At 37.2% G+C, this 25,784-nt stretch overlaps 1 protein-coding gene across 1 annotated transcript in view; it reads right to left on the bottom strand.

The window, feature by feature from the left end:
• Positions 1 to 19,583, bottom strand: part of LOC117982478 (uncharacterized) — a 112,664-nt gene extending 93,081 nt beyond the window's left edge. Inside the window, 2 exon segments of the mRNA XM_069498652.1 lie at positions 3,456 to 3,718; positions 19,267 to 19,583. Coding sequence (XP_069354753.1) covers positions 3,456 to 3,643 — 188 coding nt within the window. The 5' untranslated portion in view covers positions 3,644 to 3,718; positions 19,267 to 19,583.
• Positions 19,584 to 25,784: the final 6,201 nt, after the last annotated feature.

Here is a 25,784-nt window from a genome sequence, read left to right as displayed (position 1 = left end):
GTACGGTAACAGCCATAGGTGCCTACGGTCTGCGACTAGTGTCTAATGATGCCGGCTCAAACATCAAAGGTGTCGAGTCACTGTATGATTTTTTTGGACTGTGGTTTGAATGAAGTAGACATTGCATTATGTTGTTTCAGTGGATTCCGTACAAATTACTCGAACAATAAACTGTTAAAATGCTTTTACGAATAAAAAGAGCAGTTTGCGATCTCGATCTATAAACGTATGACTGAAATAACGGGGAGTCATTATTGCAAAATGCGTTAAAATTCTATGTTTTACGATTGTTCTTCGCCCATTTTTACTATTTGTCGACGTTGGTATTGTGAAAAAAAGCGTATTTGAGTGCTTAAAAGAGGTCATCTCCCATCACATAGTAACTTACCCAAGTAGTATTCAATACAAAATTAATATATCTACAATAAAATTGTACATTTATATAAGTACCGAATATTATAAAGACGTAAAGTTTGTAAGTTTAAATGTAGGGAGGAGGGGGCTTGAATATAGGGTAATCTCCGGAACTACATAGATCTGATACTAAAAATTCTTTCACTGATTGATAGCTACATTATCTCTAAGTACAGGATATGAATTACGCGAACAAAATCTTGTCAAAAAGCTAGTTCATAATATATTAATTGGAATTCAGCATTTAGTAGTGGAACAGCGTGCAAAAGCATTGACTAAAATGCGTAGACCTGAGGAGAACAAACTGAAGAAGACAAACGAAGAATTGCGATAAATGGAAGAAAATTGTGATGGAGGCCAAGACCAACAAAAGGATATATTGGGAGAATCAACATAACAGTATGAAGTGGTTTGTTCCGATACTACGAAAAAATCTCGAGCAATAAACTGTCAAACGCTTTTTTTCTAATAAAAAAGTAATTTGGACTTCGAATTTATGAACGCAGTGAAATCATTAACACAGGTCATTAAATATTATTTATTGGTGTGTCATTTCAGCGGAATTCCTAAGTTTTATGTTTCACGATTGTTTTTCTTTTGGCCCTTATGACGAACAGTGACTTTCTTAGTATTTATAGAGCCAAGTTTACTCATAAAATCTGGAGAATTTAATGATTGCTAGAGATTTCATTGCGATCTTATCGAATTTCACGGACTAAGTTGGTACAGTAGCCGGCAGAAAATTTGGACCTTTGGAAAGAGATAGCGGTTTCGTAAAGCGTAGTTTCTGTCGTTGAGACCGACAAAACGTCACATAGGTATGAGTGACAGAGACAACGCTCTATAAAGCCGTTGTCTACAGGCTACTGTACCAACAGATTTTTTTCATTGCAAGGCTTGCACGAGACGACAAACATGCTTAAGAATGAAAAATAATGATGTAGTTAGGTACGCTTGCCTAGAAGATGCCTATTCACTTTTTCTTTGAGGGTACTTAAGTCATACGTGGCAGGAAACAAGGACGCCGGATGAACGTTTCACAGCGTAGCGGTTCGTGAGGTTGGTTGAAATGAACCGTGTGAAGCATGTATAAGGAAGATACATTTGACATTTTCAGGAAAAACTTATACTTTATAAACTTAAAATTTATAAACTAGCACTTGGCTGCAATCAGACCCGCTGGCAAGTGATGGTGTTGCCTAAATTGGAGCGCGCTTGCCTAGAAGATGCCTCTTTACTGTCGACCTAAAAGTTCCTCTATGACAAGTGAATGGAAATACTAATACCGAAAAGGCATTCCATATCCTAGCGGATCAAATCAATTCATACTTCCATACTAATATTATAAATGCGAAAGTGTGTCTGTCTGTCTATCTGTCTGTCTGTCTGCTAGCTTTTCACTGCCCATCCATTCAACCGATTTTGACAAAATTTGGTACAGGCATAGCTTGCACCCCGGGGAAGGACATAGGCTACTTTTTATCCCGGAAAATCAAATAGTTCCCACGGAAATATTAAAAATTTCAATCCACGCGGGCGAAGCCGCAGGCATCATCTAGTTAGAAAATATAGATACCTAATTTTAATAGTTAAGAGAAAAATATGTAACTTTATCTATATCATGCAAAATGATATCCAAATCGGTCATTGCCACAGATTTGAAGTAGGAAAATTAAAAAAATAACAACTAAAATAGCATATAAAATAACAACTGATAAACTGAGTATTACTTAACAAACAATTATTTTCCTGTAGATCATCAGTAACGTAAACACTATAAAATGTAGGTAAACAACCAGTACTGTACTGGTTTCCTCAATTCGATCGGAATGGCCGATCATGGGGGCACTAAATGTTTTTGTGGGTATTAAACTTGGCATCGGGTGGTCGTTACACGTTGATGGCCTAGTTAATGAGCGTGGCATTTGCTGATATTGGAGATCCACGGTCGTTATTGAAGACGATACATCAAATGCTAAAGAAAATAATTAAATCGAACCCGCATTTTTCAGCGCAAATACATTTTATTAGCAATAAAGTGTCGAAATTACAAGAAAGCGTACAGACGTCTCAATTATGCAAGCTGTTATTTTGGTGGAACAGATTAACTAAAAATCTAGGTTTATAGATTGACTAGTTTTTACCGCAACTTCGTTTTTGAAAATCCCGTTGGAATTTCTAAAGTCATTTCTAAACCCTTAATTTTAGCGAAACAATCAAGTTTTAGATACCTATAGGCATCGTAGGAATTATTAAGAAAATATAGGTGTGACGTGCCATGGCTGGTTCATGAAGCTTGTACTATAGTACGCGACAGGTTGAAATGACAATCGGAGAGGGAACACCCCGCACACCCACACAGCCCCGCGCTAATTCGGTGCGGGCTAGTGCGGGTGTACGGGCCGTCCCCTCACCTCGTACCCCGATTGCCATCTCGACCTGTCGCAGACTATACTTTTACAAAGTCTGTCGTAGAGGCCATTTACTGAGGAAGTAAGTTTTTTTTAAATTCATTATAGGTATACGCTTGACCACAATCACACCTGATGGAACGTGATGATTGATCCTAAGATGGGACGCGTTTGCCTAGAAGATGCCTATTCACTCTTGTTTTAAAGATACCCGGGTTGTAATTGCTAGGAAACACATATCGTGGAAGAAGTAGTGGATTTTTCATGTGTACCTATAGCAAACCCTGAATTGGAAACTTAAGTTTTTATTGAAATGTTACCAAGGTATGAACACCCAGAATGGCAGAAAACCAAATTCTAGTTGGTTTCCGTATCCATGAACACCCTTCGGCGGTGTTCCCATTAGATTACAACATGGGGTTATTCAAAGGGCGGACTAAGAAATTCTTGAAAGGCCGGCAACGCATTGGTGGTTCCTGTGGTACTGCAAATGTTCATGGGCGGCGGTAATCACTTAACATTACGTGACTCACCTGCTCGTTTGCTCGCCATTTTTATAAAAAAAAATATATATATAACGGCATTTGAAGCAAAAAGTTTGTAACCTATTGTAGCCGCAGAGTATCTCACCTGATAACCAGCTCCAACACATCTTCCCTCTCGAAGACCTTGCAGTACAAGTGTAGGATCTTCAGGCAGGTGTACTGGAGACCTGTCCAGGTCAGGTCAGCAGACTTCAGGGCCTCATCCCAGGGGCAGTTCTCGTGTCTTGACAGGCACAGCATGCCGTCGTCGCGAGCAGTATCCGTTGGAGGCATTTATTCTTTGGTATCTTCTTGTTTTTCAAGAGAACTTTGGTTTGGTTTCGATTCAGTCTTTGAAAGCACTATTATCTATAGCTAATGGTGATATTTGTGTGAGGGATTCATGAAGGAAGACCGTTTTTTCTTGGAAAGTTACCATAGTTTTATGAGAATTTTGCCATAGTTATTGATGTAAATAGGTTTAAATATTTTTACGGAAGGGCGTTCCATATCCTTCGAATTAGAAACGAGGCGGCAAATCGCTTCGTACGGGTCCGTAGAATTCATATTACTTACATACAGGTGCAGCGATGCATGGCTTGCGGTACAATAGTACAGTCCGACAAGGCTCTTTTGGCACTTGAATGACATTGACAGTTGGGCGCTGCTCGAGATCAAAGGCTTAGACTATTCAAACAAGAACAAAGGGGACACTTGACGGCAACGTTAGTTCCTTGTCGCACTGTAGAAAGGTGGTTCACCTTAAACTTCATCATCACTGATTTAGATGAGATCGCATTCATGCACAAATCTGTCACCCATTAAAATAACTTTTCATAAAATTCCAGTTGAAACTTTTATAACCCTAGCTTAGCTTTTAGTTAAATGTTCCGGTCCCATTAAAAAAGGAATAAAACCATAAACGGTCAGCATAACGTTCTAACTGCGCTGCTGTAAAACTTGTTTAAGGCATTGGTCCGACCGCCGACGATGAACGATAAACGAGAACTAGAAACTATAAACGTTTTGGCGATCAGCGGGAAGCGAGTGTGTAGTTTCGATAGTTTTGTCGCCGGGCTATAAGCGAGTGTGCAAGTGCGACGAGCGATCACTCGCGTCATTCGCCCGCGGTCGCTCAGTCCTGGGCAAAACTGCGCGCGTTACACGTGTTCAAGCGAGCGAGCATCGCTGAACGAATATCGCTGAGCGAGATTATTTTTGAAAGCTCGTCGCTCGGCGACAAAACTAGTAAAGCCGGCAGTGTGAACAGTCAGAGAGCAACTCTTGATATATGCATCTTTTTCGTTTACACGGAATGTAAATTTATTGTGCGTTTCTTGAAAGAGAAAATCGCCGATAGTTAGTCGTTTTCTCGCCGGCGGCGGCGGTCGGACCACTGCCTTATATGCCTGCTATTCTAATGTATTTTAGAAATATAGTGACAAGTATTTCTGTGCGTTAAAAATATTCTAGTTTTAGCTTCACTTTATGAAAAGTGTTAGGAAGTCCGTCGCTGCAACGAAAGCTGAGAAATAATGAATTAGGAAAAAGGATTTAGAAAAATAGGGCTATTTGCTAAAAAAATATTTCTTAAATATACTTAAACTATCTAATGCTCGCAACTTCATCCGCGTGGACTACACAAATTTCAAACTCCTATTTTACCCTCTTAGGGGTTGCATTTTCAAAAATCCTTTCGTAGCTGATGCTTACGTCATAATAGCTATCTGCATGCCAAATTTCAGCCCCATCCGTTCAGTAGCTTGAGCTGTGCGTTGATAGATCAGTCAGTCAGTCAACTTTTCCTTTTATACAGGGTTACAGGAAAATAGGACACGATCCCTTTGAGGAGTTATAGTACAGGATATTAGCTATCAAACGACGCCTAAAGTGCTTATGCGAAAGTGTATCTTTTTCGAGTTATTCATTTTTTTATTTTTCTACCTGGTCTCTTTGTTGTGTAATTTTTTCTTGATTTTATGTTTTTTTTTTGTAATTTTTTTGTACCAATGGATAGCTAACGAAACGTAGATGTTTTTAAAATAATCCGCAGGATAAGTGCCATAGTAATTTTTACAGAAAATTTGCAAGTTGAATGTTGAGTTGAAATTGGCACCCCTTTACCAAGAAAAAAAAAATGAATAACTCGAAAACGATACACTTTCGCATAAGCACTTTAGGGGTCGTTTAATAGCTAATGTCCTGTACTATAACCCCTTAACTGGATGGTGTCCTCTTTTCCTGTAACCCTGTATATTTAGATAACGAAATGATAGACCATCCAATTTGGTTTTCGATCACCAATAAGAATATTTTCCATATCTACTAAAATAAAACATGCTCTGCTTGGCTTAATTATATCTAGACATGCGCTTGACTGCAATCACACCAAATAGTAAGTGATGATGCAGCCTAAGGTGGAGCGTGCCTTTCGAGAAGATAATGATAATGATGAAGATTATGAATCTGTACATTTGCTGAGATTAGATATCAGTAATAATTATTGTCTAAATCAAATAATTAATTCAAAATAGGTAATAAATTACATTTTTTAAATGTCTTTATTAGTATTTACCTATTCCCAAATCTTATAATTTACAAGGATTTCATAAAAGCCGCAAGTGATAGCAAGTAGAGATAAAATAATCCATTACATTACAACATTATGCGAACATTTTCAGACAATACTAGCCTCTAAGAACAAAATAATAAAAAATACAAGTCCTAGCCGAGAGGTCGTTGTTCACATATTTTAAATTCATTCATTGACTCTAAGCTTATAATATATGCCGTTCAACCATTCTGCCTTATAGACATAAAACATTGAACTTAAAGGTTATAAAATAGTAATGTTGCCACAGAGTATGTTGCGCTATACGGTACCCTACACCCTTTTAAAGTTCGACGGAGGGTTAGAAGAACATGATGATAAGGCTTTTGTAAAATAAGTACCTACTAATTGCATCATCCAAGCTTCGTGTTGATGACTCTGGTGAGGGATTTTATTATAATACTCGTAACTAAGAAATTCTTGGATTTAGCGAGAATTGTCGTAGAAAAAAGAGTATTATAAGTTTAAAGTGTGTCTGATGGCATCGCAGCTCATTAACGGATGGACTGATCTCAGTTATATTTCATCAGTCTAGAGACCGGATTATATGCAACATAAAAAGCTTGTTATATGCATACAAATATGCATGAAAAATGCTTGAAATATGCAAAATTAAATGATAAATTTTAGGAATCCCCAAAAAAAGAGAAAAGTAAGTATTCATTTTTTTCAAAATCAGCATACAATTAGTAAATTATTTTTGATAGGCGTCAGGCGATAATAGGTACAGTAATGAAACTATCAATTTGACACAAACTTTGATTGGGTTTCCGCGAGTTTCAAGCTTTTTAACCGACTTCAAAAAAAAGGAGGAGCTTCTCAATTCGTCAGAATCTTTTTTTTTTAAATACTTTCAGGTATGTAGGAAAATATACATAATTACTCAATAGCTAAGCCCTTATATTTTGTGAGTGTTATTAAATTTGGTCGCATTTCGGAACGCAGGGTGAGTGAAAAATATTATAAATGTACCGAAAATATGCATCATAACTAGTCTTAGGTAAAATATGCTACCTATTACCGCTGAGAATGGCTAAAATATGCAAATGCATATGCGAATATGCAATTACATATAATCCGGTCTCTATTGATCACTATTGACTATTGTGTAAATTGACAGATTCGGCACTCTTGTAATTTATTTATTTCAACTTTTCTCCTTGCTTTTTGCTTTTTCAACTTTCAAATTATACAACTAGAATTAGGGCAGTGCATAGTAATTTAATTATTGTCATGTAAGTTTTAACGACAGGTTTATTCAGTTAAAAGCGTGCATGTATCACAGAAACAATAGCTCGTCAGCGGCGATTGTTTCAATTAGAACTTCCTACTATACCACTTGACTTGCCCGACAATCGCGATACAAGTTTTCTTATTGGACGCTTCCGTTACTAGTCGATTTGTGAATCTTTATTAATTAAAGCAGAGACTAATCATCCAAGCGATCGACACTAACCGATTTGCATTACATTTTTTATGCTTCAATTTTTTTAAGGCTTTGTTTAAGTCAAGTCAAGCTCAATACTTTACCGATTTTGATTAAACATCTACACTCGATCCTAAATTCTAACCTCAGCTTCCTGAAATATTACGGACACTGGTATGATACTGGTATGGTACTGGTTGATATAACTGATTCTGAGACTTTTCATCAGTGTGCGAGTTTTTCACTTCACCTCACCTGCACATACTTTTTTCAACAAACTTCAATTTTCAAGTCCGTTGAAATAATTATGTCCTCAGCACTTATTAGGCTGGCATTACACAGCCGGAATGTCTCTCTGAATTCATAATCTGAATTCATAATCTTAATTTAGGCACCTCGCCTCACATATGTCTTAAAAATTCTGATTGATCAGTAGTGTCGTGATTCCCGACACGATCTACTCTTTTCATCAGTGTGCGAGTTTTTCACTTCACCTCACCTGCACATACTTATTACATCAAACTTCAATTTTCAAGTCCGTTGAAATAATTATGTCCTCAGCACTTATTACATACGTAACTTATTCCTGACACATCATACCGCCTAATTATCAGTCTTAAACGTTTAAATCAGAATGCACCTTATATTGACAGTAACAAAATTCATTGTCCTCTGGTCAGTTAGGTCTTATTCATAGTAACGTGTTATCACATCCTACTGTACAAAGCCTTATCATTGGACACAATTAGCTCACTGCTGACGATTTTCATGTTTGTTTTTAACACTATGTGTTTGCAGTTCAAGTTTATATTATACCGGCTGGCCGCTCTGGATTAGTTTGGATGAAATTTCTGATGATTGATGATGAGATGAAAAAATTATCACGGCATCCTAATCCTAATCCTAATAATATTATAAATGTGAAAGTGTGGATGTTTGGATGATGTGGACGCAAAAACGACTGAACGGATTTGGATGAAATTTGGAATGGAGATAGATTATAGCCTGGATTAACACACATGCTACTTTTTATCCCGGAAAATCAAAGAGTTCCCACGGGATTTTTAAAACTTAATTCCACGCGGACGAAGTCGCCGGCATCAGCTAGTCTGGTTATAAAAAATTAAAATAGATAAATTATTATGCATTCTGCTTACACAAACAATAAGTGAGTTAGTATGTCCAAGGTCTGTGAGTAACAGTTCCACCGACCTATATGCTCGGAAGCCTCACAATCTTCATATCACTGCGTTAATCCTCCTCTTATGCACTCTAGCCTCTAACCTACTTCATAATATGTTATTCAGGAAATCGTATCCTACGGAAAGTGTACAAAATGAGTAGCTTAACTAACTAAGCTTAACTAAATAGTAAGCTTAAGGCGAGTCACCGAGGCGGGCAGCGCGGCTTGTAATTAAACCGCTTTGCAACGTTCAAATTCTGTGTTTCAAACGTTAAATTTGAATTTAACAAATTATAGAAGTCCTGTTGAAAACCAAAACTTAGCAGCTTCTCTGTAGAACTTAAAGACTTTCAGTATTAAATAACTCGTTTTAGACTTTTATTTTAGCTTCTTTCAAGATTTTATTTGATCGAGTGAAGTACTTCCTATTGTGTATCAAATTAGCACATTCCTTAGACAATGTCTTTAGGTATATAGTATATTTTTAGCAAGGCCGTTATTTAATAGTAAATACCTAAAACATTTGATCTAGCGAACCAGTTTTTTCCACTTAGCCTCGGTGACTCGCCTTAACTAAGCTACAGTACGCGACCAATGCCAAAGTACGCGGAAAAGGTGACTGACGTCAGTCAACATGCATCAACGCACAGCTCAAACTACTGGACGGATCAAGCTGAAATTTGGCATGCAGATAGCTATCATGTTGTAGACATCCGCTAAAAAAGGATTTTTGAAAATACAACACCTATGGGGGTTAAATGGGGGTTTGAAATTTGTGTAGTCCACGCGGACGAAGTCGCGGGAATAAGCTAGTCCTGATCCTAATCCTAATCCCTACATAGTATAAAATAAAGTCGCTTCCCGCGTCTGTATGTATGTAATGTATGAACGCGTAGATCTTTTAAACTACGCAACGGATTTTAATGCGGTTTTCACCAATAGATAGAGTGATTCAAGAGGAAGGTTTATAGCTATAGTTTATCCTCCAAAAATTAGAGATCCCTAGAGAAATTGAAATATGTGAATAGGGTCGGAAAAAAATCCTCTCATTTGAGAGTTTCCGAGGCAATGACACCTCAATGACACCACATTAGTATCTACATTGCACCCATGCGAAGCCGGGGCGGGTCGCTAGTCATATTATAAATGTGAAAGTGTGGATGTTTGGATGTTTTTTGACGGGATTTCGAAAACGTAAATCCACGCGGAAGAAGTCGCGGGCATATTTATTTCTATAAAAGAAAAAATCATGTGGCACGACAGTATTAATAAAAACAGTGTCGCTAATTTAATTAAAGCTTGTTTATGGGCTGGTGTGGTATGAGGACGTAAAGAACAATCGGCGAATAAAGCTTTATTTTGGCTTTATGTCAGCTCGGGGTAGGCGCGCCTTGACCTCGGCATTTGCACCGCGGGTCATAGGTGATCTTACGACTTTGATAAAATGTTCTAAACATATCAAAGGAACTGAAACTATCGATGAAGAGAGCTATGTTCGGAGTTACTCTACGTGATAAACTCAGAAATGAGGGGATCCGTAGAAGAAGTAAGAACCAGATAATTTTAATTGTTTAGAAACTAGCTGATTCCTACGACTTCGTTCGCGTGGATTTATGTAAAAATCCCGTGGGAACTCTTTGTTTTTCCTAGATAAAAAGTAGCCTATATCACTCTTCAGGTCCTTAATTAACTATAGCCATGCAAAAATCACGTCAGTCGGTTGCTCCGTTGCGACGTGATTGAAGGACAAACCAACAAACCAGCAAACAAACACACTTTCGCATTTATAATATGGGTAACTACTGATTTCCTTCAAGGAAAACATTGTGAGGAAACTGGTATGCCTCAGAGTTCTCCATAATGTTTTCAAAGGTGGTAAACTATGGCCAAAGGCGAAGTCCTTCTTGTTCTGAGAGAAGACCCGTGCTCAGTAGTTGGCCGGCGATGGGTTGATGATGATGGTGTTTTCTAGTAGGTATGGGGGTCACTATTACAGCTCCTGATGTGGAACATTCTTATTTCTCTCTTCTTTCTCTTACTCTGGTCTCATTTCATTTGCGGTTGGGCCTACGTGTACGCCAACGCCAGGATGTACCTACTACATAAAACGCCAGGACAATGAGACAGACATACAGAAGCGCCAGACAAGAAACATTGAAGAATTTTTTTTTGGTACACGCAGGTTATCTTCAGCTACATTGGAGATATTATTATAGTGCACAATTAGTGAGTCTCTCTTTACTTCTCTCTCGAAGTTCACTCCGATCATGGGATGGCAATCCGACACTACCGGGGAGAGATCACTGGTTAAGTATATTATAATGTAAATAGGCATTTGATTAACAAAGAAGATTTGATTGACAAATCAGGGTCATAGTTATTTTAAAACTACCCCATTATTCCTATTAACATCAAATTGACAGCTGTCCACCAGCGCGCCAACGATAAACGCTATTTTGACATGTTCCTTTTTTAGCTATGATATTTGACAGCACAATAACTTTTGAAGACAATGATACTTTGTAGTCACTGTTCAAAGGAAATTCCATCGTAATGTGTAAGTTTTAGAGTTGATTTCTAATTGTTTTGATCTCAATATTATTTGCAAATAATGATTCTGAGAACAAGTTTGTATTGAAATTCTAATGAGTATTTGAACTAAGCTCACATAGCGGGCGGTTTAGCAACTGTTTAAGATTTGTATTTAAGATATGTATTAGCATAATCTTCAAAGTTTTTGTATTACGCGTACAATATGAGAAAAGACGCGACATATTATTGGCTCAGTCTCAACTGTCATTTGAAAAGTGCAGTTTCGTACTTTTGAATTTTGACTTGACAGTTTTTTTTTATTTTTTATTCAGATACAAGTTAGCCCTTGACTGCAATCTCACCTGATGGTAAGTGACGATGCAGTCTAAGGTGGGAGCGAGCTAACCTGGAAGGAGCATGGCAGTTTTTATTAAACCCATACACCTTTGGTTTCTACACGGCATCGTACCGGAACGCTAAATCGCTTGGCGGCACCGCTTTGCCGGTAGGGTGGTAACTAGCCACGGCCGAGGCCTCCCACCAGACCAGACCAGAAATTTAGAAATTATAAAATTCCAAATCCCTGCCAGGGATCGAACCCAGGACCTCCCTCTAATAAGACCACAGCGCTTACCACTGCGCCAGGGAGGTTGTCACAGTTGACACAGAGCAAATATGGTGAATTCTATCCCAGATTGTACGCGGGTATCAACTAGTTTACCTATAAAGGGAACCAATGTGTAAAATTTTAGTTTTCGAGGTCGAGGGGGTTTAAAAAAAATAGAAATAGCGAGTAAACGAGCAGGTGGGTAACCTACAAAGTGATTACCGCCGCCCATGAACATTTGAAGCGCCAGAGGAACTGCCGATGTGTGGCCTGAAATGGTTGGTTGCCAGTTTGGGCTGGGCATTGATGAGTCAGTCAGTGAAAAAGTACTCAGGTATACCTATCTTTATAATTAACCTTTTATAATAAAATCCCGCAAACTATTTTGGACTTACCTTTGCACAAGTTTAAAAAATCTATTAAAAATATGCTCCTGAAAAAAGCATATTACACAATTGAAGATTATCTAAATGATAAAAGAGCGTGGATTTGACCTGCAGCTCGTTCCAGCAAAGCACAAGACTGCAAATACTATTTTATACATGGCATAATCTTGTACCTATATCAAATATTTGAAAAGAGCAACCGCCGAGTTTCTTGCTGGTTCTTCTCGGCAGGAAAGGCATTCCGAACCAGTTGTAGATGCATCCGACTATTCGTAAGCACTTGTAAAAGTTTATACGAATAAAAAAGATTTTCATTTTCATTTTCATTTTTCAAAAAAGATTTTCATTTTCATTTTCATTTTCAATTATTACAACAGATAACTGTATATTAAAGAGCAACTCTAGTAGACATTATGAAATATAAATATTTCTAACAGATGCTCCTAAAAGCGTAAACATTTCTGTACGTAAATGATTTAAACTTCCCTATTAGAAAACCGTGTAGGTATAGTTCGCGACAGGTCGAGATGGCAATCGGGGTATGAGGCGGGGGGGGGCACCCCGCACGTCACCCGCGATATCCCGCACTGGATTAGCGCAGGGGCTGTGCAGGTGTGCGAGGCGTCCTGAACCCGATTGTCATGTCGGTCTGTCGCGTACCATACATTAGTGGAGTGGAAGAATGTTTTATAAGGTCTGTCAAGAAACCTACAGGGTACTTCCCGTTGACCTAAAATCATGAAATTTGGCAGGTAGGTAGGTCTTATAGCTGACATTCGGGGAAAAATCTGAAAACTGTGAATTTGTGGTTATCTCACACAAAAAAAATTAAATTGTGGTCATAAACTAATAATTAGGATTTTCAATTTTCGAAGTAAGGTACTATATCAAGTGGGGTGTCATATGAAAGGGCTTCACCTGTGGATTCTAAAACAGATTTTTATTTATTTTTATGAATCATACTTTTTAATTTATCGTGCAAAATGTCGAAAAAATACGCCTGTACTACGGAAACCTCCTTGCGCGAGCCTGACTCGCACTTGGCCGGTTTTTAATTAAATAGGATTAGTTGTTAAGTTAAGCTAGTAATAAGTACTAACATAGGTTAAGTAATTTTATTGTTTTTGTACTAACACACAATTATGGGTTGATACGCCTGCAATAAAAGGTTATTTATTTATATTTATTTATAAGTGATATCCGTGGATAATAATATAAGGACTTAAAGAATTTGTTTGTAACTCCATTGTAACAACCCTGCAAACAGCTGATCATATGATAATGAGCAGAACATATCAAACGAGTCACAGGGAGCCGCTGGATTCAGGCGGCGCAAGACCGTGGCGTGTGGAAGTCGTTACAGGAGACCTATGTCCAGCAATTGACGCCTTATGCAATGATATAGGTATCAGGTAGATACTTTACTCTTGTTAAAATTGCACAGTTATTATTATTACCTAGCTAATTTGATAAATCTCCTCAGAAAATAGAAGTTTTAATATTTTCTGTGACTGGAAATCTCAAAACAATTAACCTAATCTGTTTAGAAGCGAATTAGTTCCGCGAACCAATTTGTTCTAAGTGCAACTAAACAAAACAGTTCGTTGTTGACTTTTTAAACCAAGTAAATATTGACATAGAATTGTGTACAGAGCCACACAGAACTAGCAGCGATACGAATGTTCCACTAGATGCGGCGCTTCATAGTAACGACATGTTCCAAGTTCCAACGAACATCGGTGTTCCATTGACATAATATTATTAGCATTGTGTACAGAGCCACACAGAACTAGCAGCGATACAAATGTTCCACTAGATGCGGCGCTTCATAGTAACGACATGTTCCAAGTTCCAACGAACATCGGTGTTCCATTGACATAGCATTGTGTACAGAACCACACAGAACTAGCAGAGATACAAATGTTCCACTAGATGTGGCGCTTCATATAGTAACATGTTCCAACAAATATCGGTGTCCGCACTCCTGTCAATCGTAAGCCCTTTTTGACGTAGTTCGATTGTAAAAATGCTTGCGCGATTACTTTTTAGCTATTACAAGCTTTTCCTCGCAACCGCGTTTCATTAATTTCAAACCCCTATTTTACCCCCTTAGGGGTTAAATTTTTAAAAATCCATTCTTAGCGGATGTCTACGTCATAATAGCCTGCATGCAAAATTTCAGCCCAATCCGTCCAGTAGTTTAAGCTGTGCATTGATAGATCAATCAGTCAGTCAGCTTTTCCTTTTATCTATCTTCTATCTAAATAAAAAATAAAATATATATATATATATATATATATATATATATATATATATATATAAAGCGAAAAGGTGACTGACTAACTGACTGACTGACTGACTGATCTATCAACGCACAGCTCAAACTACTGGACGGATCGGGCTGAAATTTGGCATGCAGATAGCTACTATGACGTAGGCATCCGCTAAGAAAGGATTTTTGGAAATTCCACCCCAATGGGGGTGAAATAGGGGTTTGAAAGTGTAGTCCACGTGGACGAAGTCGCGAGCATAAGCTAGTATAATATATAGAAGATAGAAGAAGAAGATTGATTCACGTTATCATAATATTATTAGGGTAGTATCTATAGTCTGTTCCAACTTTTCTATGTTCGTAGAAACGGACTGCGTCTAAAACGGTATGCAATTGACGTGACAACTAGTGCGGACACTGGACGCAGACAACAGACTGCGCTGTTCGTTAGAGGTGTTGGAACATGTTACTATGAAGCGCCGCATCTAGTGGAACATTATTATAGCTGAGAAGTGAACTAGTAGTTCTACGGACATGCATGTCGTTAGTGTAATGAGTGTACTCAGCACGTCACGTATTGGATTAGGGGGTCACAACAAATTTGGTAACCATCACCGATATGGATTTTGTTGTGTTCAGAGGATTGAGGGCAACTCTCTGAAGACAAATATGCTATTCTGCCGGCCCTGAGTGGTTGACATAAGTATTTATGGCGCCTGAAACATGCGTGATCCTTACCAAAAATTACATGGTATGCAATGGATATATAATATATATGGCTGGTGATGGAATAGAAAGTAAGTACTAGTTGTGCTCATGCAAGCCGTATAAGGACTGATCACAATTCGGTTGCGTTTTCGAGCTATGCCCTTCCAAATTTCATGCAAAAATAAAAACGACGAGAAAAATGGCTATTGCTCATGTAGAAAGTAAGTTAGCCTTATGTACAGTACGCGCGGCGAGAGTTTGGCTTTGACCGTTATTGCGCAGAAATCAGAAATTGGGTATCAACGGGCAATTAGTGGGGTGCGGGGCGGGTGTGTAGGCGCACGCGGTGCTCTGATTGGCGCTCCACTGCTCCAGTCGTTCCCTGCCTCTGTTTGTACAATCACGTTCACAAGTGAATTGCTATTTTCGTTAATTGTTTATTATATAAGAATCTGAATAGCACTGCTGCTAAGACTTTTTTTTAATGTTAACTTTTGTATTTAATAATTATTTTAAGTTTTCTTTTGTTTGTATGTACCAATTTTACATGTATCTTGGAATAAATAATTTTATTAAAAAACAATTATTTAGAATTTTCATCGCTGTCTCTGTAAACTTTAAAAGGAAATAAACATTTTATATAAGTAAAATAACTATCAATAGTTTTAATAAATGAAGAAGTTTATCTATTTCGTATTATTTTCTAGCATTATTACCACTGTACATGAATTTTGACCCACTCAAATATCCAACCTGGTACATAAAAAAGGAAAAGTATTGTGTGCGTGACAGTACCCATGCGCAGTAATCCCCTCCACCCGAAGGTCAAAGCCAAACTCTCGCCGCGCGATCTGTAGTAAGCCTTACACATGCTGTTCCGTACTTTTGATGTATTTATAATCATAGCACAAACCAGCGTCTTTTCCACATTCGTATATTTTTATTACAATCGGTCGGGGTTTACCTATGTGGCCTCTTACTAAAACGGCAACACTACAGCTGTCAGTCGAAGTTGACACATACCGCGAGCGCTCCGCGAGAACGCGTGACAGGCAAAAACCGAGCTTCTAACGGCTATCGCCGACAAAATCGGGTTATAGACGCGAAATTCATCAAACTTGGACCAGAGCATCAACCCTGAATCCTTACCAGCGCATCTTGGGGGCCCCCATCATCATCAACGCACATAACCCCGAAAAGTTAGAGGAGGCCTGCGTCTTAACTAGTAAGCTATCACCGCTTAAATCTTTTAAACTGGCGGACGAGAAATAAATTTAGCCCCCCCTACAAACTGTAACTTCTAGGCAGGTAAATCTATACTTCTATACTTATCTATACTATTATATAAAGAGGAAATGTCGTTAAATTTGTTTGTAGGGGGTAATCTTTGGAACTACTGAACCGATTTTAAAAATTCTTTCACCAGTAGAAAGCTTTATTATTCCTGAGTGACATAGGCTATATTTTATTTTAACAAAAATTAGAGATCCTACGAAAATTGTTATAAGCTACCCGTGCGAAGCCGGGGCGCTAAATATAGATAGAGTCTAGACTAGTTTTTGCAGTCATCTAACTTTTCGTCTATGATATTATGTGAACCAATAAATAACAGTGTAGGTACAGATTTAGTTCCATTATTCGCAAAGTAACAGAATTTATTGCAAGATTATGATAAGTGACCAACATAAACCATATTTTTGATCTTGGCAGTTGCCCAAATAATATCCTATCCCATATCCCATTCTGAATACGTAGGTAATATTAGGGTTACAATACGTACCTATGTCATCTAAATTCCATAATATTTTACATTGTTAAATTAAATTAGCAATATTACTTAGATATTTATCTATATTTAAAAGGAAAAGATGACTGACTAACTGACTGATCTGTCAACACATTCAACGCACGGCTCAAACTACTGGACGGATCTGCCTGGACATGCAGATAGCTATTATGACGTAGACATCCGCTAAAGGATTTTTGAAAATTCAATCCCAAGGGGTAAACAGGGGTTTGAAAGTGTAATCTACGAGGACGAAGACGCGGGCATAGCTAGTTAAATTAAATTAAAATTAGAAGTTTAGGTTTTTTATCCGATTTCAAAAAGAACAGAATGAATATCAAGTAGTTAGGTAGGTACCTACCTAGTGAAACACTACAGACTTAGCTCATTCATAGGTACTCTTTGAAGGATTTTTCGTGATTTCAGGTGGACAGACGACATCAAAGTCGCAGGGAGCCGCTGGCTTTCAGGCTAGGCGGCGCAAGACGCATCCAACAGTGGACATCTATCGGTTGACGATGATAATAATGGATGGGTTGATCATGATGATGGAATAATATGGATAAATTCATTACGGTACGGGGTTAAAAGTCATGAACATCGATCTTTAGATCGATAGCAGATTTGTAGAGCACTGTCTCGGTCGTTGAGACTGACAAAACGTCTTATGGGTATGAGTGACAAAGACAACGCTCTACAAAGCTGACATGTCATACTAAAGAGTCAGAGCCTCAATAGCTCAACGAGTAAAGGAGTGGACTGAAAAGTGAAAACCGAAACGTCGACGGCTGAAACCGCGCCCGTTGCACTATTGTCGTACCTACTCCTAGCACAAGCCTGACGCTTAGTTGGAGAGGAAAGGGGAATATTAGTCATTTAACATAGCTAATATTCTTTAAAAAAAAAAAAGGCCGATGTTCACCACTTTCAGCCGCGTACTGTACTTACTCTGTTTTGTCTTAAAAACCAAATTCCTTTGAAGTCCCAACGCAAATCTGAGTCACACTTTCGTCTGAATGACGAGTTTCTTTCGGAATAGTAGATTCGTGAAAATACGAAGGTAGGTAGGTACGTAGGTACGTAGGTACGAACCATTTTCAAACATTGAGACTTTAGTGGTCTTGATTCATACTCTATCTAGTGTTTATGCGTAGAAATGCCTCATTAGTCATGACTTATTCATTTACTATGTGGAAGAACGTTTACCTCGTACGGTCTACCCAATAGGTACTGCACCAACGAATTAAGAACTTTAAATAGGTACCTACCTACACAGCTGCAGCACACGATACAGATATAGCAGAGGGGAAGCTTCATACTAGCAGCTGGCTGAAGGTTCACTCACTCTAGCGCAGCTCACGCACACCACGACGTGTCACGGACGCTCCGTTTGCCGCCAAACTGAGCGCACGGGGCGTCCGTGGCACGTCGTGGTGTGCGTGAGCTAGTATGAAGCTTCCCCTCTGGTCTATAATATCTACTCGTGTGGCTGCAGCACCTAGGTACTACTTACATAACCTACTACTAACTACGAACCTAAACTAAGTTCTATCAGAGATTAGCTACCTCTTACGATTTAGTAAATTACTTCTTCTCTTCTTCTTCTTCGCTCTGGGCTGGTTTCCGCACTTAAACGTTTCCGTCTGTTGTGCGTGCATTGCCCCTCCCCGCTGAAGTCTTCACTCCAGCCATCCAAGCTCACTCCAGAAGCCGAGTAGACCGCCCAGGTTGCCGAGGGTAGTAAATTACTTATCTCTGGTACTTCTAGTATAAGTATTATACCTAGGTAAGAACTAAGTACCTATCTAGTTACCTACTAAACTAAAGGATGATCGCAGTTCACACAAGACATAGCTAATAGGTACCTACCTACTTAATTTTTTTAACTTACGGTTGTAGTAATTAATGCCTTTCTAAACCGTCTTGGAAGAGTCTAAACTCTAAAGGCCTATCCAATAATGACTGAAAATTGGAATCAATCCACTGGAACTCGAGTCTCGGGATTCCAAATGGTAGGTAGGTATAGTACCTAGGTACGCGACAGGTCGAGATGGCACTCGGTGAGGGAACGCCCCGCACATGCGGCCCGCACTGACCCGGCGCGGGTGACGTGCGGGTGTGAGGGGCCTCCCCCGCCTCATAAACCGATTGCCATCTTAACCTGTCGCGGACTAAACGGGCTCAGATTTATATTGAAACGAGCAGATATTATTTCGTAGGCAGGTAGGTATATCGTTTTTTCTTACTAAATTCTATGTAGGTACCTACAGGCTACATGGACATTTTGAATTCCGAATACAATTCATCTAAAAGTTCAGATAGGCATTAAAAAAATAGAAACTATGGCACTTTAATTCATAAATCCTATATGGGATGCAGTTTAAAAACCTTGCTAGGGTCTAGTACTTACTATTAATTTCCCATAAGTTTTGATAACTGCATTATTTTGCAGAAAAATTACTCATAATATCATTATCAAACTTCTTATCGGTCATTTCCTTCATGAATCACAATAATAACAAACCAACGACAAACTAAAACACATTTTTTTAATAAATCACAGAAACAAACATTCACAGCTCGAACACTTAATTAAAAAAAACAATTGTTTTTAATTTGCATTTGACAGTTACGCGTATGTTTCGTTTAAAAACCGCGAAGCGCATGTGACACTGGCGCTAGAGCGACGCGTTTGCGTTACGGCTTCCCAATGACAAATGCGCGTCAACGGGTTGCTCGTTTGTTTACCTCGGCGATTTCGCTCGCTCAAGTTCAAGGGATTATAACGAAAAGGAACGTGCTGAATAGGGTTGGCACATTTTGTTTGTATGTAACTTTTGATTTTTTATTGTAAACTTGATAAATATCAAAACATCGCATAATATATTATGCTTTAGAAATGTAACTTATGATAATTATTAGGAAATAATTTTTACTTTTATGGTACCTTCCGACGTTATCGGAGATTTGTCTTATTGTTACGAAATCATCCAGCGAAAATTAGCTATGGAATCTATTGTTTTTTCAAAAGAAAGTAAAGTGTCTGTCATGAAAGTAAAAAATAGTGCGTGTTATCTCTAAAACTAAAATACGCGAGATTTCATTTTGAAAACAATTCATCAAAGGCTTTTTTATCACACATCATGTAAGAAGTAAAAAATAGAGTTTTTTTTACACTTTGAAACACCTCGATGAAAGATCACGACTTCAAAACAAAGCTGTTCAGTTTAGAGGCCATTTTTAAGTTGCAAATTGCACCTAAAGAAGTTTTATTACAAAAAACTACAAACAAATCAATAGCTGTTGCTTAGGTCACTAGTGCTAGTCTAGAGCAAACACTGTTTGCTTGCTGTTTGTAGCTACTAAGTTGTTAAAGTCACAGGTAGCAACCCTAATGTATACCAGCCAATACAGAATGATCTTTAGATAATACACTGTTCTTTAGATTTATATATGTTCAGGTGGGGCCGGTAAAAGGGCCTACATAGTTGGACGTAAATTATTTATTTCTTTAGGCGGCTTGTTGTAATGTAGGGAGCACCTATGATGATGTCATTCGGAATGTGTATAGGTATTTTTGATAACAATAATAATCTGTGTTTTGATAACGAGGCAAAACAATAGGTACCTACTCAGAATAGTCTTCAGTACGAGCATCTTGCATCTCACTTTAATATGGGTGTTCTTACTGCTAACAGTGAGGTAAAAAAGTAAAGATAAAGATAATCGAGGTAGGTATAATTATTCATCAAAAAATAATGTATAATTAACTAATTAGTTAAAAATAAAATTAATTTTAAATTACTTTATGACTTTTTGATAGTAATTTTAGCAGCTTTATTTTTATTTTATCTATTTGCTTATTTTATTTTTGGAGATGATTCACAGCTTCATAAATTAATCTTAATTTTGGCGACTCAACATGCAGTTGGGTACCTATTATACCTGAAATAATGCATAAGTTTCAGTTTCTAATATGTAGCCGTTTTTCACATATAGCGTCGAATTCAATCTCCACTATTTTCCGTATGGGAGCCCCCCTGAAATAAAGCTTTTTATATTTTTTTATGCAATATTCGGCTGAAAGCCATCAGTTTACATAATAATGTTTAAATTTGAAGTAATTACTTTCAGTAATTTAATTTAAGGGCGGACGGACAAATGCAATTCTATCACTCAAGTAGACAAAGAGTCGTCGCTTCGCTCGGTCAAAAATACCACTACAGACGAACTATTAATTTTCCGAATTTAGAGATTTAAGTATTTACAAGTAATAACTAATCTCTGTTTGAAAAACACTATTTTGAACAAAATATTGCGAACGTGACGATTTTAATTGATTGCGCTGGGTAAGCAACATTAATCCAAGTAGGAAATATGATGGGCGACCAACTTAAGAGACCCTGCGGTTTTCGTGACCTCAGAACTCTAACACTTTACGCTGTTGGTCGGTTATGAAGTTTATGACTAACATCTGCAGCTCGATTGCGGTAGAATGACAGCTACAATGTCACGTCAGCAAACACCTCTGATTGGTTGACGCTCGCTTACTATTGGCTACAATGCATTGTTGCAACAATTTGTTTGATCCAGAGCTAGCTTGTATCTTGGAGATGGATATAGAATACTTACTTTTTATCCCGGAAAACCAAGGAGTTCCTACGGGTTTTTCAAAACCGAAACTTACGCGGACGAAGTCATGGGTGCATCAATTAGTTGCTTATAATTTTCATACAAAAATCATCCTTACAGCGAAATTAGGCCGTGACTATCTTATCTAAACCACTGTCACGTTAACTTGTGAAGAGATATCTTGTTATATTTGGTTTGCGATAAAGTTGAAGGACATGACGTGTTATTAATTAAATATTTATAACTTTACGAGCCCTTTATACTGGTATAATAATTATCACCTTTATAATTTTTTTCTAAATTTTACAACAGTTTTCTGAAAACTTTTCTAACTAAAAATAAAAGTAGGTTTGATGATCAATAATTGTAAAGAGACTACAAGATGACTAAACAAGGCATAAAAAGTTTGAACTACGACAACAGGGTCTTCCCCTGTTAAAAAAAAGTTTGAAAAGAAATGTACGTTGTAGTGTACGTTGTAGTGCGCTAGGTGTCGCTAGGTCCTAAGAAGACAATTTTATTATCTAGGTATAATTACAGCTACAATTAACAACAAATTACTATTCTATTTGAAAATTATTACTTGCTTGTAACTGTTTAATAAGATTAATATGATTTAGATTCATAAGTAGATTACCTACTAAGTACTACCTTAAGTTAAACGTGACGATATACTTAGGTAGGTACCAAAATGTATCACATAATATTATACCTACCTACCTATTTGGATAGGATATGCCATGTCCATATTATATTATACTTACCTGTTAATAATTATAGTGCCAGCTGCCTAGATACATTTTCGCCGAGTGCAAATATGGAAAATCCTTTACATAGTTATTACTTATTAGTTAGTTATTTTTTATTAATAATTTTGATAAACAGTTAACACAGAAATCAACTAAAGCTTGTAGAGACTGTTAGTTACCGCCACCTAGTGAGGTAAAGTTATTTGGCTGATGTACCTTTTTTGGATTGTTTATAATATTATTATAATATTGGTTATGGCGTGATTATCTACCGTGTAATTAAATAAAAAAATACTAATAAACAAAAATTGAAAGAATCTTAAATATACCTATTCATTTCAATCGGAAAGAACAGAATTTTTAAAAATTGCAATAGTTCAGCTACTCGATAGCAGATGGCGCTGTAATGAAATCACAAAATTAGTATTAAATAGTAGAGGAGCTTACCAACAAATTAATGGGACCTACACCTACAACATATTATGAACCACATAATTATTAATGATATAATTATTTGTAAAACGAAGCAGATATATTTTATGTTCTTGTGTCAGCCTTTTTACAGACTGTGATAATATTCCTAATGTATTATGTATTACTAGCCAGATCCAGATAGTTAGACAGGTATGTGTCACACTCATACCTGTCTAACTATCTGGATCTAGGCCAGTAGTTAATTTTTATTACACTGGTTTTAAAGTTATGCTCGAAGTATAGATAGAAATAATAATTGGTTAAGGCTTCAAACAGTACATATCTAGCAGCACTTTAGATGCTAATATGACATTATGTATGTGCGTTTGTTATCTTTTCACGACCCAACCACTAAATGAACGAACGAGTTTGATGAAATTTGGCATAAGTATAGAGATGCATCCTGGAAACAGTCACAGGGTATTCTTTTTGCGAAAAAACAAAGTGTCATGTCCCTTCGAGATTTTAAAAACCTAAATCCATAATATGGATAAAGTCGCAGACTGACTGATCTATCAACGCACAGCTCAAACTACTTGACGGATCGGGCTGAAATTTGGCATGCATATAGCTATTATGACGTAGGCATCCGCTAAGAAAGGGTTTTTGAAAATTCAACCCCTAAGGGGGTGAAATAGGGGTTTGTAATTTGTGTAGTCCACGCGGAAGAAGTCGCGAGCATAAGCTAGTTTAATCTAATCTTTTTCTTTTGGACACAGATATTTTGATGTCTATGCGATAGTGATGGAGGTATCATACCTACAATATGTTCACGAAATCAAAGATAATGGTAGTTTATCAATATTATGCGAAATATTACTTCAGATCCTGTTTCGTGAAGTTATCTTATGTCTGCTGTCATTTTTATTTATCATAGAATTTAACAATAATTACGTACCTACTTACTAAGTATATAATATTATTTATCATCATCAGCGCACAAGTGAGCTAAGGTCTCCTTTTAGAATGAGGATTTAGGCTAAAGTCCACCAGGCTGGCCACGGCCAAGTGCGGATTGGCAGACTTCACACACCTTTGAGAGCACTATGGAGAACTTTCAGGCATACAGGTTTCCTTAAGACATTTCTTCACCGTTTAGCAAGTGATAAGAACCAATTCGCAACTCTAAACAGTTAGAAATGTTTTGGCGGTAAAAATACAAGAGACTTAAATACAAACATTAAATAAGTAATTAATATAGTTTTATTGTAGCTTTCTAGTCTTGTATGTTTCTTGATAGATACACGTTACGATGGAATTTATATACACTTACGGGCGCATTTGGAACCCTCGTACCTAACTTTAGTTTTTAAGTTCGCGTAAAAATTATCACCTATATCACAGAATATATGCCTACTTATATCATCTTACAAATGTAACAACCGACTATTAAAAAGTGTAATGTATTACCCATTTTGAATTAACCATTTGATTTGATTTACCTAACTATAACTACCTACATTGACATAACATCTCTTTTAACAAATCAGCGTAGGTACAGGTAGGTACCTACTATTGCAATGTTCACACAAAGAATATTTTGTTTAACGCTGGGGTGACTCAGAGTCGTTGCACTTGTATGAAATCTGATTCACCATACATCTACCTACCTATAGTACGCGACAGGTCGAGATGGCAATTGGGGAGGAAAAGCCCGCACACCCGCACAGCAGATAGGATTTGTAAAAACTTCAAATTATTTTCTTTACTTGAAAAAAACGTGTTTTGTTTCACACATTAACATTTTGTATTAGTAAAAAACAATTGAAGAAAAATCATTTTTTATTACATTAGAAAATGGTGCCATATAGCCGCCATATGGAATTTTTGGAAAAAAAATAGTCAATGTAGGATTATGTTGTATGTATGTATGTTTTAGGTATGATATTGTAAGGAGTTATTGTAAGCCTTAGTTGTCCGTGATTTTAATGATACCTCTTATTACATCCAAATCTGTTCTATTTAGAAGTTACGGAGGAATTAAAACCAACATAAGTACCTACATGAACCCTGAAAATATGATACTTAAGTAGGTAGGTACTCTTTTTTTTGGGCAGTAGTGTAACAAACGTAGGTATTTTGATATGTATAATACGACAATAATACAAAATCTCGTAATATTACGTCCAATCATTGATAACGGGTGGTCTGATTATTGTTTATTGGACGCATTGTCATTTGATTGGCATAGTTTCGTTTTGCCGAAGATAACAGCCGGACACAGTTGCCGCTATCAATTGATTTGGGTCATTGGCCATCGCTGGACTAAAAAAAATAGTAGATACGAGTATATTCAATATGTTTGATATGATTGGGAAATGGTAATTCTATTTATAACTTTTTGACAAAGAAAAATGTAAAATACTTATTTTCCAAATAATCCAAATATGAATTTATGAAAATAACAAATAAGTACTTATTTAAATACATACATATTATATACGATTTGTTTCCTTTGTGCCTTTGTGCATTGTCAAGTAAGACAAAGTCCGTGGGGCAAAGTGCAATTTAATTATAGGACACAAACGTGCCTAATTTGTACAAACAATCTGACTTACCACGAAAACATTAGGCATACGACTTTTTGAGACGATAGGCCACGCGTATTTAACTGACTTCAAAAATGGAGGAGGTTATAAATTTATTGGAATCTTTTTAGGATTGATCTTTGCTGCGCGGAGCGCGCGGGTGAAGCGAAGACCAATCCTCAATCTAAGATAGGTAATCACTCCATGTAACAATAGTCGAATATCTAATTGGTCTATTGAACATATCCACTTCGCTTCAGTGGAAACACACCTTAGTAGCTAAAAATCACAAATCAGCCAATTCTGCATCTCTTTAAAAATTTCTTCGTAAAAATGAATAACAAATACCTAGCTTTCCTATATAATATATTGTATCGTCATTTAGATATGTGCTAAATAATATGTAATTAATTTAATAAAGTTTGTTTAAATGTTGCCAAAATACCTACTATTTAACACAGTCAACAGTATAGGTACTTATTGCAAAACCAGCTGATAGCACTGGGTTCACGGCCGCTGTCAGTCTCGAAAACAATAAAAT

This window comes from Maniola hyperantus, chromosome 5 (assembly GCF_902806685.2).
Source record: "Maniola hyperantus chromosome 5, iAphHyp1.2, whole genome shotgun sequence".
NCBI lineage: Eukaryota > Metazoa > Arthropoda > Insecta > Lepidoptera > Nymphalidae > Maniola > Maniola hyperantus.
This window is presented reverse-complemented; position numbering and strand designations above follow the sequence as displayed.